The following is an 18084-nucleotide window of genomic DNA, read 5'->3' as shown; positions in this document are numbered from 1 at the left end:
GGACACCCCTCACGGGAACACCTGGCAGAGCCAAGGCCCTCTACAGCCATTGTATCAAGCAGAAGTCACAGCCAAACAGTGGCTTTGTTTTCCTGGGCCAAGAATAAGCATCAGTGAATCCACATCAAAGGCAAACGTAGAGGAAATTCATCACCTACGGCGGCCTGTGTCTCCCTTGCTGCTGTGCTCTGAGACAGCCCTGCAACGCTAAGAATCTTGACATGGAGGCTGGCCGGGCACCGTTTAAGGAAATTCCCTCTATCAAGAAGAAAACAGAAATTTTGTGTCCCCTTAACAAGGAAGATACAACCTACAAAGCCCGTGCAATTTTCTCACCCAACAGATGAAGTAGGTTTTATCCAAGGTCTTCCACAAAATAGGGAGAATGTCTTTTGCTAAATATCATGAATCCCTTACCACACCCGGGCCTCAGGTACTAAGAACATTTGCTGACAGCCAGCAAGGCAGAGCGTTTGATGCTGGTGACTCTGGCCCTTCCCAGGGGACACCGAGGTGGGCTTTCCCAGTACCACTGCCCAAGGCCTCCACTGGGCAGCCTGCTCTCAGAGGCTACAGTTAAACCTCCCTTTTCAAAGACCACTCCCCTGCCCCACAGGCCCCAGGGAAAGTAAAAACAATTTTACTCTCATTCTGCTGGGTTGCCTAATTTTAATATCCAGTGAATTTTTCAATCTTTCATAAAACAAAACACAACTAGTACACAAACATCCCCAGGTAGGAAGTATCCCAGGTTATTTCAGGTGGGGGAGGGACAGAGGCACTCGGGTAAGTCCCATGATCTACACCTGCTGCCTCTTGCGCCAGGGCCCGAATGTCAGAGCAGAGCAGGCTCAGTTCACCCATCACCAGAAGGAGGCAATGTGCCAAGAGACAATCTGCTGACCATGGCCACACTGGACCTCCCTTCCTGCAGACTGTTTTGTGTTTTTAAATCACAAATCACCTTCACTCACCATGCGGCGGGGCTGAGCTCACCTGGGGAAGTCTGCTTAATGACTCGCACAATCTGCTCATTCCTCGGGTCCAGGTAGCCCATCTTACTGATGTACTCCAGGGCGGCTTCAATACTTCTGCTGCCGGTCTGCTTGAGAGCTCTGCCCGCCATCTCCTGGAGGGAAGCACAAAGACACTTGGATGGGAGGAGTGTGTGCATGTCATCTTAAAACACATCACCAGAGACTTCCATTCTCACTCTGCACCTGACTGCTGTGACGTCCGCCTCTCTGTGACTGCCGGGGTCCTGCAACACGCTGCAGACAGTCTCAGAATGAGCACAGCTGGCTACATGTCCTCAGCTGCCTAATGACCAGAGGTTAACACACACTAAACCACACTCTTCAGTGTCACGACCATACAGGAATTCTGACAGTGGACCTGAAAGAATCTTAAGTCCTGCTTCTTCTTAGAAAACTGTTGTGACTGGACTGATAAACCCTGGTCCGCAGATACACCTAAAACTAGAAAAGTTGAACGTGAGGAAGGGTTGAAATCAGAGAACCTGACTTTAATGCCAGGCTAACACTGCTGCGGCTGGACCAGGGGACCGGCCCCAGGGGAGGGGAGGGGTGCCGGTCGTTTATGAAAAGCTTACCAAATGCCTGCTGTTTTTACAATGCCTGTGCTGCTTACATCTGTAGGGGACTTGCAGTTAGGGCCCTGATCTAGTGGGAGAAAGAGAAGACAGGCACTCCAGGAGCCCTTGGAGCAATGCCTGGCACAGGACAGACCCCTTAAAACCGTCTGTGGGATGAACACAGGACGGAAACTGGTGACCACCATGGGGAGATGCTGGTAAAGTGGACGAGGATCAGAGGAGACAGATCCCTTCTGCCGAGGGAGAGGGCACCAGCGACTGTTCATGGAAGAGATGGCAGCACAGCTGGCTCTTCAAGGACACACGGAATTCGGGCAGATGGAGAGCCCAGTAGGGAAAAGGCATTCTTGGCAGGTGGAACAGTCCAAGTAGCCCCTTGAGGGGGAGAATGGGCTGGATGGCAGGCAGCAGGCAGAAGCATGAGGAGACAGCGAAGATGGACCCAGACTGGGGTCTGGGGCCTGAGTATCCCGGGGTTTTGCCCCTATTTGAAGGCAGTCGTGGAAGCTTTCCAGCAGGGACATAGGTCAATAGAAGATCAATGTGGGGCAGAGAGACGATCAGCAGAGCTGGAGGCACTGTCAGGTGGGGAACACAAAGCAGGCAGGAGTGGACGGGGGACAAAAGAGGCAGACAGGGCTGTGAGGGCTGTGGCTCAGGCGCCTGAGCGCCAGCTCTGCAGAGCTGTGAGCAAACAGGCAGGATGAGGAGAGGGGAAGAAGACCACAGAGGCAGTCTCCTGCAGACGAGGATGGAACAGGTAGCAGCAGCAAAAGGGGATTCTACAGAAGGAGCACTGAGTGTTTGAAGGTCACAGGGCAGGCAAGCAGGGAGGAGGAAATTGAAGATGCAGAAGAAAGAGGGTGGAAACAAGAGATGAGAGGGGGTCTGAGGGCATAAGGGTGGGAGAACACTGAAAAGGAGACTCATATAACTCAAACAGGAGAGAAGCAAAGGGGTGAGGAGGCAGGAAGATCTCAGGATGATGAGAAGGCAGCTCAGGGCTGTTCTGCTGCAGGAAGACAGTGGCCGTGTCAGCAAAGAGCCACTCTGGAGAAACATGGCAGTTGTCCCAGTGCTGGGAATGGACCTACTCTCCCTGCCTTCCTACCTAGGAGTTTCTCAAGGCCAACCTGGAGCTGACCAGGCCACACTGGGTCCCCGTTGTCCCCAGGACAGGGCATCATGCACCTGTGCCCTTGATCAGACTCTGTGTCTGTCTCCTCCCTTAGGACTGGGAGAATCTGGCGGGGCCTGAAACTCCACGTCGCCCACAGCTACATCCATCCAACCAACACAGTAACTGGAACAACTTAAGTGCTTAATATTCACTGGATTATATAATATTAAAATCAAATTTTCCATTCTTGGCCATATTCCAGCTGAGTGGTAGGACAAGACGTGCTGGTTGTACTTGGCTGTAACCTGTGCCTACATTTGTAGTGCTGCAAGTGTGAGACACTGCAAGGCAGTGGAGGGGCAAGGAAAGGCAGCCTGAGATCCAACACTTGGGGAGGGGACACTGGAGCGCAGGCCAGGCAGGCAGAGGGTTCGCCCAGAGTGTGTGTGAGGAGACTGCATCCGGGGTGGAGGGACATGAAGTGACAGCTTCTCAGGCAGATTGGGAAATGGTAATAAGAACAGAGCTGTTTTTTTTTAAAGCAGCACTTGGATTGACAGAAAGGGCAAGTGTTTAAAATCTGGAAGAGCTGTTGAGAGAGACAGCAGAGGTTTAGAAGCGAACACTTCAATGCCTTACCTGTAGACGGGAGGTAATATTTCAACCTCCCTACTTCACAGCTATGTTATGCGATGAGATCATGTCTGCAAAGAACTCTCGACAGCTTGGAGAAAGACACGGTATAGGGCTGCATCTCATCGGGATCACTCTGGAGCTTTTGGCACCCATTAGAAAAATATGCCAGTAGGACTCGGCCCTAAACCACAAGCTCTTCCATCAGCACTAACTGTTCAGTTCAATCTGCATTGTCTGGAACGTGACCACCAGCTCCTGTCTCCCTCGGGGTGAAGTGCTAGACGTGTCCATTACTTCGGTACCTTCTAAATGTCAGGAAAGTGCCAACTCCAGGGTCGACCATGTCAAAACATGTACGGATTCAAACTCTCTCCCTGTTTACTGGGCACCTACAACGTCCAGATCTGTACGCTTACTGTGCTTCAAATCTAGGAACTCTACCCAGAAAATCAACATGCGGAGATCACAGATAATGACTCGTGTTCACAAGGATACTTCAGATCATAAACCTAACCACACTAACGAGCCAGCTTGTTTATCTAATAACACCTTCAAGTAATCCACAGCCCCCTCACTTAGCAAAGACGTTGTTTCTATACACTACCTCTCAGAAGATGCTGCTATACACAGACACAGAGCTATGTCTTCAAAGCTGAAGGAAATCCAGAATCATTTCCAAATCCATCAGGAATATACAACCCTGTCTCCTCCAGTCTCCCATCTGCCACGGGCTGTTAACAGGCCTGAACGGCCGGCGGCAGCACGTGACTCCTTGAGCAGCACAACCTGCCTCCTGCAGGGCTGCCATGCGACCCTGGGAGGCTCTGTGTGACTCCAGCCCCAGACGTCAGGCCAGTAGCTTGGAGTGTCACTGTGAGAAGTGACTCCAAACCTGCTCGGAGGAGAGGGGCAGAGAGAGGGGTGCAGCTGCCGCCTGGAGCATCCCCACACAGTGTCCAGGCGCTGGGCTTGGCCACCTGGACAATGGAGGCCTCTACCCAAAAGGTCAGCTGCCTTCCAGGCACAAGTCAGGGATTACGGTGGGACCGAGGGTGCTTTACACAGTACTTCTGGGGCACTCAAATTCTGCCCCACAGCTTAGGCACTCTTCCTGGGTGGTATGTGCTCGCATGTTGGCATAGTTACAACCCAGGTGTTTTAAACCTCTAAGCATTTTGCACGGGCTTCTGCATGTCAGCCCTCCTTGTCCCTTTCTCCTGCAGCAACCCGTGGGCTTCTAGACGGTCTCCTCTTCCTTCCCCCTCTCCCCTCCCTGCACTTACCTGTATCTTGTGCTCCCATTACCCCCTGTCCCAGGGCATTTAAAGTCTCCCTACTGGGCCAGGAGCCCAGTGAGCACAGGGGTAGGACCTTACTAATTTTGGTTTCCCTAGTACCTTGGGTAACAAATACCTTTTAAATCAAACTAGAAAGGTTAATAACATATCTGTAATAGAGAAAAGGAAACAAAGTAAAAACTGAGGGAGTAAGGGGGTAAACTAATGAGGCCAGCCTTAAAGTGATGTGGCATGCCTGGGACCCAGGCGGTGACAGAGCAAAAGCCCACACCCGCCCACACAAGGACCACCTCACTCACAGAAGCTGTGAAAACAAAGAACCTACCATCTTCCAACTAATCACAAGGACCTGACCGACTGTGTAGCTACTGCCCCACACCTTTCCTTCAGTGAATACCTTTCACTGAGCGCTCCGTGGGAAGCCTTGCCCTCCAAGGCAGATCTGAGAGGAAGCAGGCGCAGCGAGCCCCTTGGCCAGTGGGCCACCTGTCCCTCCCTGCCCTCCTTCACTGCGGAATGTGGCTTCCCCTGAGCTCAAGGGGAAACAGGTGAGATTTCCCCACCCAGAAGCCACTGCCATGGAAGCTGGAGCGAAGAGGGGCTCACGGTGCCCAGACAAGTCAGGGCTGCCACTCGGGCAGCCGGCAGCCATGAGGGGATTCCTGAGACATCCAGACCACAGCGTCTGCCTCTGGACCTCAAGGGTGTCTGGGCATCACGGCGCCCTCCCACTTCTGTCTGTCCGACTGCCCCTTCCCCTCCCCACTCCCTGTCTATTTGTTTCATCTCGACTGTCCATTTCACAAAATTGCTCATCAATTTCCAACGGACTAACTAAGAAACAAAAACCATTGATCAGTCTGTTATCAAATTCATAATGAAAATTACTGGAAGAAAAAAACAGAACACAAGATGTAACTAACAACAGCTGAAAGTGCATATCAGAGGGATTACTGGTGACTAAACTTGACAGAAGAGTGACTCTTCTACACAAAATTCAAACCTGGGGGCTCAGAGACTTGGACGTGGTAGAAATAGTGGCCACTCAAAATTCACAGCATGGAAGCTAAAATGGGTAGAAGCTGATATGGTCAAAAGCTGATCATGAATCCAATCTTCACTATAAAATCTAAATGGAAAAGAACTGATTTTGATGAAAATCAAAGTAAAAATGGAAACTACTGGAAATTATGTAATTTCTAACTAAACCTAGAGCTTGAGAACTGACAAATAATGAGATGACCTTAAGCAAGTCGTAGAAAGTCACTCTAGCTTCATTCCCCACGCTCTCCCCGACTGACAGAATAGTCCTGCCACCTCTACCCACGAGACTCCTCTGTCTGTGAGGCTCTGCCACAGAACCGCCCAGGATGGTCACATTTGTGAAGCTGGCTCAGCTGTGAGGTGCATTCTTTCCCCACTCTCCGCATATCAGGTGATAGAGACCAAATGGACTCTTACCCAAGGAAGAGACCCCAACAAAGGCCCTGGAAACACCTGGAGGTTCACCCACAGCCTCCCAGACAACCAGCAACGAGGAGCGAAAGCTCACAGGCACCTGGCAGCACCTCTCCTGGACAAGCTGCCAGGAGGATGAGACGGAGGTACCGGAAAGCAGCCACACCCCTGCACTTACTGTGACTGCCGTGGCCAGACACGTGTGCCAGGTGTGAGCAAGCCTGTGGCAGGGGTGCCCAAGGCCACACCAGGACCAGGAGGACTGGGAAGGCAGCTAGCGCCTTCTGGTTGAGTGAAAAGCGCGTGCATAGGCACAAAGACAAGTGCTCAGTCAGGGGCATGGACGAGGCTGGCATGGGGAGAGGTGAGGGGAGAGGAGGCTGGAGCCCAGCTTCGGGGCCTTGGAACTAAGCGGAGGAGCTCGGCCACTCACCTCCCTTTCTCAAGAATACATCGAGGTCGTCATTTGAAAGTGCTGATCTAAAATTGCACGCGGCCATTCCAAGCGTAGCACCTGATCCAGAAAAGGCAGCAGGACGGCAGAGTGGTACAGAGCCTGGACGTGGAGGCCAAACGCCTGGCACCACACCTCCCCTCTGCCACTCAGTAGCTGTGGAACCTTCAGCCATTATTCACCCACTTTGAGGGTTTGTTTCCTCACTGATAGGGCTGTTCCCTGGATTAAAGGAGATAATGGCGTGTTTCAAAACAGCACCATTTAAGGGTTAACTCTTAGAGTTCACAGACGTATCTTAAGTGTTTCTGGTAAAGAACATAAAGAATATATTTGTAGATTTTATACAGATTCAATATTTAATATTTCTTTTTTTAAACTATTTATTTATTTATTTATTTATTTATTTATTTTTTCCCCCAAAGCCCCAGTAGATAGTTGTATGTCATAGTTGCACATCTTTCCAGTAGCTGTATGTGGGACGCGGCCTCAGCATGGCCGGAGAAGCGGTGCGTCAGTGTGCGCCTGGGATCCGAACCCGGGTCGCCAGCAGTGGAGCGCGCGCACTTAACGGCTAAGCCACGGGGCCGGCCCTCGATATTTAATATTTCTAATGCTTTATATTTTATTCTTCTTACCATAATTATAAAAAGAAATGTAATGAGTTCTTTTCACCAAGCCTCAATGGACACCTCCAATCTCTTCCAGTTCACCTCAGGCTGCCACATAACTATTATTACCTTCTGTGGGTGCTAAGATGTGAAGAACAGGAGGCAGCCCTGCCCTACAGCAGGGGCGTAGCCACAGTTTAAGGGGAAGGACAGGCAGGTGTCTGTTCCAGTGTCTAACACTAGAGAGTGATGAACAGGTATCTATCTGTTCAACGAGGAAGTGACAGAATTGACTGGATGAAACTCTGACCTGGATCAATAACAGGAGGAAAGAGCTACAAGTAGAGAGTGAGACAGAAGATGCTGTGGGTTCTGCTGGGTGGGCTGCCTACCGGTGTGTGAGAGGATGGATATAGGCACAAATGAGGGATGCACCAAAACACAGCCTCAAGGGAATTTAAAACAAACAAACAGTCAAGACAAAAAATCAAACTATTTCCCCAAGTAAGTATTACTCTATTACCCAATTTGCACACCAGGGCCATTCTTCAGGTGAGCCTCTTCTACAGAGGTTTACAAAATCTGAAAGTTGTCCTGCTGTGTGTCTAATGTATTGATTAGCACTTACCCATTAATAACAGTCTAACACCGAGCAATACAGTGGGTTAATAAGACTGTGATAACTTTATGTCACCTATCAACATGCACCAAGAAAATCTTCCATACAATTGAATTCTCCTAAAGCTTTCTGTAGAATTGAATTTTCCTACAGTGCTCTAGAAAGCTTCATTTAGGATTGCTTAACGGCTCCTACAAAAGTTATGCTGATCCGTTAGGAACTTGGTCACCATGTCCATAAGCCAGCCTTCTCTTCTAGACAGTCACCTGTGCTGGAGTTGAAGCCATCATATGAGGTATACTACATTTGGAACAAGATACCTCCAGTGTTCAAACTAGCTTCATCAGTGACTACTTTATGCCACCTATTGCAATGGTAGTAAGACTCAACATGTGCAACCCAAACTCCTAACTTCACCCCACCCACTGCTTCCAGGCTTCCCATCTCAGTAAACGACAACTCCATTCTGCCAACCTTGGAAGCATCCTGACTTTGAGATTTCCTTCACATCCCACATCCAATCGAGAAGCATTTTTTGTCAGCTTTACCTAGACTAGAGTGGTGAAAGATTTTGGATGCTGTGAAGGCAAAAGCATTCACCTTAGTTAACTCTCCTGAGAGATTTCTCTTCTTACATTTTATCAACAAATTGTTGATAACTTAAAAGTGGTTCTAGCCACAATAAATTCTGGAAAATGGGGGATTTGCCCTTATCTTGTCTGATATGAAAAGGACTGCAATGAGGCAGTTTAACAAAATGGCCAAGTGGGTGAGGTGTGGGGCATGTAGCCGAACTGCCCTCCCACCGCCCTGGCAGAATCTCAGGTTGGTCTGCACCCCAGTTACAGAGCTTGCCGTGCGATCGGCCGAGACCTCTGTTGGAGCTGTATCACCGTCAAACATCCCCTTTGCCTGGTCCAGCTCCGGCCCCTCAGTGAGCCTCCTGCCCGGCAGCCTTGATGAGCGACCAGCTCTCCAGCTGTCGCAGGCCCCTGAAAGCCCTGCCGCCCGCACAGAGCAGGAAGCCCGCCAACCAGCACGAGGAAGGACCGGAGATCAGCTTTGCTGTTCCGTGGCTCCTAAAACATCCAGAAGCAGCGTCTGCCTTGGCCTGAGGTAAAGGCTGCAATCTAGCCAGGTGTGCACCCACCTCCCTTCATTCTCCTGACCTGGTCACCCTCGAATGGGTGCATTTTCTCCACCGCTCGAGGTCCTAGGGAGAAGAGCTGTGGCAAACCTAGTCACGCTCCTGCAATTAATGATTCATAACTCATAGGAAGGCAGAAGTTAGGTTCTCACATTCTATACAGCTAACTATTTTACAGACATCAACACAGGACTGAGAGTAATTTAAATTCAGCGAAAAGTTATTATGTACGAAGGAAGGAATTTCCTATGGAGATCCTCTCCCTATTCCCTTCCTTATGGTAAAGGAAGCATTTTTCAAACGTTAGCAAAGCCATATCTCAACATTTTAACATTCCAACAATGAGTTTTGGCAGAAAAACTAGAAATGTAGAAGTTTGGCCTCATTGGGTCTATGTGGGCCTGTTGTCTGTCTGCATCTGCCTGCCTCTCGGCCTTTCTCATAGACAGTATCAATTTAGGTTCAAAGTTAAAAAGGAGGAAAAGAGTCTCTGGCCATGGCTCGCTGAAGAGGCTGAGACCCCACGGCCCCTGGGCACTGCTGTCTGGGAGGAGCAACAGCTTCACAGCTTCTGAGGGCCTGCCACCCCCTCCTGAAATGAACGGGCACCTTCTCAGCTTGTCAAGGAAAAAGACGACAGCACAGCCAGCTTTAAATTGGGCGGTATTCCTCTTCTTCACCTTAAAAAGAAATCTAATCCAAAAGACTAGATTCCTTGAAGAGAACAGAGAAGGAAAACAAAGAACCAAGGAGCACAGTATTTCTGAAGGGTCTACACCGAGCTACAGTCCAGCGTGAGGGGGTGTCCAGGTGGAGAGGGAAGCTGAAAACCGCTCCCTGGGGCAGCAGGAGGTATCACTCAAGAGCCCACAGGCTTCCGCAGGGTTTGCTGCTGCACTGCGTGCCCTGAATGAAGCGCTTCCAGGAGTTCTTCTGGAGACACAGTGGAACACAGTGTTTCAGTGCATCCTGCCCCAGCTGTCGAGTCTTAATCAGAAACACAGGCCTTGGGCGGAATGTATGTGAATCATAAGCCAGCCCAGCCAACCCAGCCACCCACCATTCTTTGCATTCTATGTGTTTCCCAAAGAGAATGAAAACAGTTCTACATGGGCTCTTAAAAGCTTCTTTTTGTGTGTCTGCTCTAATGATGGCTGGAAAAATAAGGTGAAGAAAAAATGGAAGTAACCTTTGAATTTTAAATGTGTATGCATGAACAGGAAATGAATTATTACTTCACATTAGTGCAACTAATATTCTTCAACCCCTGGTGGAGGCCTCTTAAAGTCTTGCTGGATGAAGCCATGGCACCTATACCTTAAGCTATTTATACACTAAGTGACATTAGGTAGGGTAACTGCTTAGCATTTTTGAGGGCAAAAAAATATTTTTAAGTAACTTGTCGGTAGGGAATGAAGAAGAAATTTGGCCTGGGCCGGCCCCGTGGCTTAGCAGTTAAGTGTGCACGCTCCGCTGCTGGCAGCCCGGGTTCGGATCCCGGGTGCACACCGACGCACTGCTTCTCCGGCCATGCTGAGGCCACGTCCCACATACAGCAACTAGAAGGATGGGCAGCTATGACATACAACTATCTACTGGGGCTTTGGGGGGGAAATAAATAAATAAATAAAATTATTAAAAAAAGAAAAAAGAAATTTGGCCTAAAATTAAACATGAAAAATTTTCAACCTTGCCAATGATCAAGAAACATTAATAAATTTTGTAACTATTGTGCATTTTGTAAATACTGTTAGCACCAAAATAAAATAATTATAAGTCATATATTTTTGATCTTACATCATATTTCATATTTCATATTTCCAGTCATATATTTTTGGTGGCAATATAAACCATAAGACTCCTTTTAGGTGAATATTGGTTAATAAGTATCAAATATTTTCTATGGCCACAATTCCTTTATTTGACAAATATTTACTGAGCATCTACTACTGTTCTCGACACTGAGTATGCAGCAGTGAACAAAACATGCAACTTGCAATAGTGTAAACCATGTGAAAAAATGGTCATGTACAAAATGTCATGTCTCTTATTATCGTAACTATATACAAATGAATTACGTCTATGAACAAGGGCTTGATTAGAATATGAGAAAAAAACTTGTCAATTTTTTCTGTTGAAATTTACGATTTCCTTTTGTTAAAGAGGATAAGACAATAGGAACACTTATGCAATAATGGTGGTTCTCTGATGGGTTTGGAAGATGGTGGCGTAGGAGGATCCTGAACTCGCCTCCTCCCACAGACACAACAAACCTACACCTACCTTTGGAACAACTTCATCTGAGAAAGATCTGGAAACTGGATGAAAAGAACCTCCACCACAGGGGACAACACAGAGAGGAGTGCAAGAGGCAAAGACACAGCACCGCTGAGGAGAAAACCACGCCACAACTGTGGTGCCTCACAGTCAGGAACAGTCTCAAAGGTACAGAGCTTTTCCCGAAGGAGGAGGGGATTTAAGCTCCACATTAGGCATCCCAGCCCTTAGACACAGCACATGCGAGATGAGATCCCCAATACCTGGCTTTGAAAACCAATGGGGAATAGCCCAGGAAAACTACAGAACTTCAGGGAAAGGAAAACCTGCTCTTTAAGGGCCCAGTGACAGACTCACCTGACCCAGAAACCAGCACAAAAACACCAGATAGAGAAGGGCGTAGTCCATTGGTAAAAGAGACTCACTTACTAAGCTCAGAGCGCATCACAGAGAGGCAGGAGGTGGCTGGGTTCACCCCACAGGGACTGAGACAATGGCAGCCATTATTGTGACCTAGTTCAGTTGTGCTGACACAGATGCTGGAAGGCACCACTGGAATCCTTCCTCTAGCCTGTTGGTGCAGGGGCCTGCCCGCCCACTAGAGCACCCAAAGCAACTGAGCTCAGCCCAGGCAGGCAGCCTGCTCCGGGACTGGCCCTGCCACCAGCAAGCCTACAGCAGACTTGCACCACTCAGCCTCGCAAGCTGCCACACAGGGATCTGCCTGACCCACCAACACCTGTAACGGTTGTGCACTGTGGTGCCTGGGGCCTGCCCTGCCCATCACTGCTCCTCAGGCAGCTGCACACTGCAGGGCCGCACGTAGCCAATTCTCACCAGAGGCCTGCCCCACCCAAAAGCAAGCTGACAACAGCTGCATGCCACACAGCTGGTTTCATCTAAAGCCTGCCCTTCCCCCAACCAATGCATCTGAGGAAACCGAATGCTGCAGGGCTGTGCAGCCAGCCATACTGGAGGCCTGGCCTGCAGCAGTTGTGTGCCCCCAGGCCTAGCAACCAGCCACATTGGGGGCCTGACTTGCTTACCAGCAAAACTGCGGTAGCTGTGTGCTACCAGACCTTGCAGCCAGCCATGCTGGGGCTTGCCCCGCCCAGTAATATGCCCATTGCAGCTGCATGCAGCTGGGCCTAATAACCAGCTAGCCTGAGGGCCAGCCCAGCCTACCTGCACACTTGAAATAGCAACCCCACCACAACAGAAAGGCACACACAGCCCACACAGGGGACACCCCTGGAATATTTGGCACAGGTGATGAGAAGGGAGCATGCTCCTGAGCCCCATAAGACGTTTCCTAAGCAAAAGCCACATTTCCAAGATGGGGAGACATAGCTGATCTATCTAATACATAGAAATAAGCACAAGGAAGTAGGCAAAATGAGGAGACAAAGGAATATGTTCCAAATAAAAGAACAGGACAAATCCTCTGAAAAAGAACTAAATGAAACAGAGATAAACAATCTACCTGATAAAAAGTACAAACTAATAGTCATAAGGATGCTCACTGATCTGGGGAGAAAAATACAGAAAAAGTGAGAACTTCAACAAGAATTGGAATATATACAAAGAACCAGTCAGGGGCCAGCCCCGTGGCTTCGCAGTTGAGTGTGCATATTTCGCTACTGGCGGCCCAGGTTTGGATCCCAGGCATGCACAGATGCACTGCTTGTCAGGCCATGCTGAGGCAGCGTCCCAAATACAGCAACTAGCAGGACATGCAGCTATGACATACAGCTATCTACTGGGGCTTGGGGAGAAAAAGGGGAAAAAAAGAGGAGGACTGGCAATAGATGTTAGCTCAGGGCTGGTCTTCCTCAGCAAAAAGAGGAGGATCGGCATGGATGTTAGCTCAGGGCTGATCTTCCTCACACACACACAAAAAAACCAATCAGAGCTGAAGAATATCATAATGGAAATGAAAAATTCACTAGAGGGAATCAATGGCAGAGTAGATGACACAGAAGGACAGATCAATGTTCTGGAAGAGAGAGGTGAGGAAATCACCCAAGCTAAACAGAAAAAGGAAAAAAAGAATTAAAAAGAATGAGGACAGCCTAAGGGACCTCTGGGACAACGTCAAGCATACTAACATTTGCATTATAGGTGTCCCAGAAGGACAAGAGAAACACAAAGGGGCAGAAAACTTATTTGAGGAAATAATAGCTGAAAACTTCCATAACCTGGGGAAGGAAACAGACATCCAGGTACAGGAAGCACAAAGAGCACCAAACAAGATGAACCCAAAGAGGCCCACAGCAAGACACATTATAATTAAAATGTCAAAAATTAAAGATAGAGAATCCTAAAAGCTGTAAGAGAAAAGCAACAGGTTACATACAAAGGAAACCTCAGGTGGCTATCAGCTGACTTCTCAGCCAAAACTTCACATGGCAGAACAGAGTGGCACGATATATTCAAAGGTGCTGAAAGAAAAAACCTGCAACCGAGAATAATCTCCCCAGCCGGGTTATCATTCAGAATGGAAGGAGAGATAAAGAGTTTTCCAGACAATCAAAAACTAAAGGAGTTCATCACCACTAAACCGGCCTTACAAAAAATGTTAAAGAAACTTATTTAAGTGGAAAAGAAAAGGCCACAAATAGGAATAAGAAAATTATCAAAGAAAAAAAGATCACTGGTAAAGGCAAATACACAGTAAAGGTAGTGGATTGACCACCTATAAAGCTAGTATGAAGGTCAAAAGACAAAAGTACTAAAATAATCTATATCTATGATATGAGATTAAGGGATACACAAAAATAAAAGAGGTAAAATATGATGTCAAAAACATAAAATGTGTGTTGGGGTAGTAAAAGTGCAAGGCTTTTAGTAGGAGGTCATACTTAAGAGACCATCAACTTAATATAGATTGCTATTTACATAAGTTATTATTTATGAACCTCATGGTAATCACAAACCAAAAACCTATAACAAATACACAAAAAATAAAGAGAAAGGAACCCAAACATAACACTACAGAATGCCATCAAATCGCAATGCAAGAGAGCAAGCGAAGAAGGAAATAGAGAACTACAAAAACATCCAGAAAAAAAGTAACAAAATGGCAATAAGTACATACTTATCAATAGTTACTTTAAATGTCAATGGACTAAATGCTCCCATTGAAAGACACAGGGTGGCTAAATGGATTAAAAAACAAGACCCATATATATGCTGCATACAAGAGACACGCTTCAGACCTAAAGACACTCACAAACTGAAAGTGAAGGGATGGAAAAAGATATTCTATGCAAATGGAAGTGAAAAGAAAGCTGAGGTAGCAATACTTATATCAGACAAAATAGACTTTAAAACAAAAACTGTAACAACAGACAAAGAAAGGCACTACATAATGATAAAGAGAACAATCCAACAAGAGGATATAACACTTGTAAATATCTATGTGCACAACATACAAGCACCTAATTATATAAAGCAATTATTAACAGACATAAAAGGAGAAATTGACAGCAACACAATAATAGCAGGGGACTTTAACACTCCACTTACACCAATGGATAGATCATCCAAACAGAAAATCAATAAGGAAACATTGGCCTTAAATGACACATTAGACCAGACGGACTTACTAGATATAAACAGAACATACTATCCAAAACCAGCAGAATATACATTCTTTCCAAATGCACATGGGACATTCTCCAGGATAGATCACATATTAGGCTACAAAACAAGTATCAATAAATTTAAGAAGATTGAAATAATACCAAGCATCTGTTCTGACCACAACTATATGAAAATAGAAATCAACCACAAGAAGAAAACTGGAAAAGTCACAAATATGTGGATATTAAACAAAATGCTACTGAACAAATATTGGGTGAACAAAGAAATCCAAAAAATAAAAGAATACCTGGAGACAAATGAAAATGAAAGTATGACATACCAAAATCTATGGGATACAGCAAAAGCTGTAAGAGAAAATTAAGCTGTAAGCTTACTTAGCTGTAAGCCAAGAAGGAAGTTTATAGCAATACAGGCCTATCTCAAGAAACAAGAAAAATCTCAAATAAACAATCTAACTTTACAACTAAAGGAACTAGAAAAAGAACAAATGAAGCTCCAAATTAGTAGAAGGAAAGAAATAATAAAAATCAGAGAGAAAATAAATGAAATAGAGACTAAAAAGAAAATAGAAAAGATCAATGAAACTAAGAGCTGGTTCTTTGAAAAGATAAACAAAATTGACAAACCTTTAGCTAGACTTCCCAAGAAAAAAAGAGAGAAGGCTCATAAATAAAATCAGAAATAAAAGAGGAGAAATTACAACAAATAGCACATAAATACAAAGGATTATAAAAGAATACTATGAAAAGCTATATGCCAACAAATTAGATAATCTAGAAGAAATGGGTAAATTCTTAGAATCATACAATTTCCCAAACTGAGTTAAGAAAAAATAGAGAATCTGAATAGACCAATCACCAGTAAAGAGATTGAAATAGTAATCAAAAACCTCCCAAAAAACAAAAGTCCAGGACCAGGTGGCTTCCCCAGTGACTTCCACCAAGCACTCTAAGAAGATTTAATACTTATCCTTCTCAAACTCTTCTAAAAAACTGAAGAGGAGGGGACACCTCCTAACTCATTCCACAAGGCCAACATTACCCTGATACCAAAACCAGCCAAGCACCACACAAAGAAAGAACACTACAGGCCAATATCACTAATGAAAGTTAGCACTGATGCAAAAATTCTCAACAAAATATTAGCAAACAAAACAAAGCAATATATTAAAAGGATCATACACCATGACCAAGCAGGATTTATCCCAGGGATGCAAGGATGGTTCAACATTCACAAATCAATCAACATGATATACCACATTAACAAAATGAAGAATAAAAATCACATGATCATCTCAATAGATGCAGAGAAAGCATTTGACATGATACAGCATCCATTTATGATCAAAACTTAATAAATTGGGTATAGAAGGAAAGTATCTCAACATAATAAAGACTGTATATGACAAACCGACAGCTAACATCATACGCAATGGTGAAAAACTGAAAGCTATCCCTCTAAGAACAGAAACAAGACAAGGATGTCCATTTTGGCCACTCTTATTTAACATATTGAAAGTCCTAGCCAGAGCAATTAAGCAAGAAAAAGAAATAAAAGGGATCCAAATTGGAAAGGAAGAAGTAAAACTGTCACTATTTGCCAATATCATAATTTTATACATAGAAAACCCTAAAGAATCCACCAAAAACCTATTAGAAATAATAAATGAATACAGTATAGTTGCAGGGTACAAAATCAACATACAAAAATCAGTTGCATTTCTATACACTAACAATAAAACAGCAGAAAGAGAAACAAAGAATACAATCTCATCTACAATTGCAACAAAAAGAATAAAATATCTAGGAATAAATTTAACCAAGGAGGTGAAAGACCTATACACTGAAAACTATAAAACACTGTTGAAAGAAATCAAAGAAGACACAAAGAAATGGAAAGATACTCCATGCTCATGGATTGGACGAATTAACATAGTTAAAATGTCCATATTACCTAAAACAATCTACAGATTCAATGCAATCTCTATCAAAGTTCCAATGACATTCTTCAAGGAAATAGAACAAAGAACCTTAAAATTTATGTGGAACAACAAAAGACCCTGAATAGCTAAAGCAATCCTGAGAAAAAAGAACAATGCTGGAGGTATCACACTCCTTAATTTCAAAATATACTACAAAGCTATAGTAATCAAAACAGCATGGTACTGGTACAAAAACAGACACACAGATCAATGGAACAGAATCAAGAGCCCAGAAATAAACCCACACATCTATGGACAGCTAATTTTCGACAAAGGAGCCAAGAACATATAACGGACAAAGGGAAGTCTCTTCAATAAATGGTGTTAGGAAACCTGGACAGCCACATGCAAAAGAATAAAAATGGACCACTATCTTACACCACACACAAAAATTAATTCAAAAAGGATTAAGGACTTGAACGTAAGACCTGAAACCACGAAACTCCTAGAAGAAAACATAGGCAGAATGCTTTTGACATTGGTCATAAACATGGTATCTTTTTGAATATCATGTCTATTCAGGCAAGGGAAATAAAAGAAAAAATAGACCAATGGAACAACATCAAACTAAAAAGCTTCTGCACAGCAAAGGGAACCATCAACAAAACGAAAAGAGAACCTAACATTTGGGAGAAGACATTTGTAAATTACATATCTGATAAGCAGTTAATCTCCAAAACATATAAAGAACTCATACAACTCAACAACAAAAAAACAAACAACCTGATCAAAAAATGGGCCAAAGATCTGAACAGACATTTTTCCAAAGAAGACATACAGATAACCAACAGGCACATGAAAAGATGTTCAACATCATTAATTAATAGGGAAATGCAAATCAAAACCACAATGAGATATCACCTCACACCCGTCAGAATGGCTCTTATTAAAAAGACAAGAAATAACAAGTGTTGGAGAGGCTGTGGAGGATTCCCACTGCTGGTAGGAGTGTAAAATGGTGCAGCCACTATGAAAAACAGTATGGAGAGCTCTCAAAAAATTAAAAATAGAACCACCATATGTTCCAGCTGTTCTACTTTTGGGTATTTATCCAAAGAACACAAAAAAACACTATTTTGAGAAGATGTATGCACCCCTATGTTCATCGCAGCTTTAGTCACAACAGCCAAGATGTGGAATCAACCCAAGTGCCCACCAATAGATGAATGGATAAAGAAGATGTGGTATATAAGGACAATGGAATGCTACCCAGCCATAAAAAAGGATAAAATCTTGCCATTTGCGACAACATGGGTGGACTT

At 45.1% G+C, this 18084-nt stretch overlaps 1 protein-coding gene across 2 annotated transcripts in view; it reads right to left on the bottom strand.

Annotated features, from left to right (window-relative positions):
- The window catches only part of LATS2 (large tumor suppressor kinase 2), a 107637-nt gene that overhangs the window by 12785 nt on the left and 76768 nt on the right, over nucleotides 1-18084 (bottom strand). For both annotated transcript variants that reach the window (XM_087436319.1, XM_004435250.3), the window contains exon 3: nucleotides 997-1129. In XM_087436319.1, coding sequence (XP_087292445.1) covers nucleotides 997-1129 — 133 coding nt within the window. The remainder of the gene's footprint in view (nucleotides 1-996; nucleotides 1130-18084) is intronic.

Source organism: Ceratotherium simum, chromosome 10, assembly GCF_057802395.1.
Source record: "Ceratotherium simum simum isolate JZ-2026a chromosome 10, ASM5780239v1, whole genome shotgun sequence".
Taxonomy (NCBI): Eukaryota; Metazoa; Chordata; class Mammalia; order Perissodactyla; family Rhinocerotidae; genus Ceratotherium; species Ceratotherium simum.
This window is presented reverse-complemented; position numbering and strand designations above follow the sequence as displayed.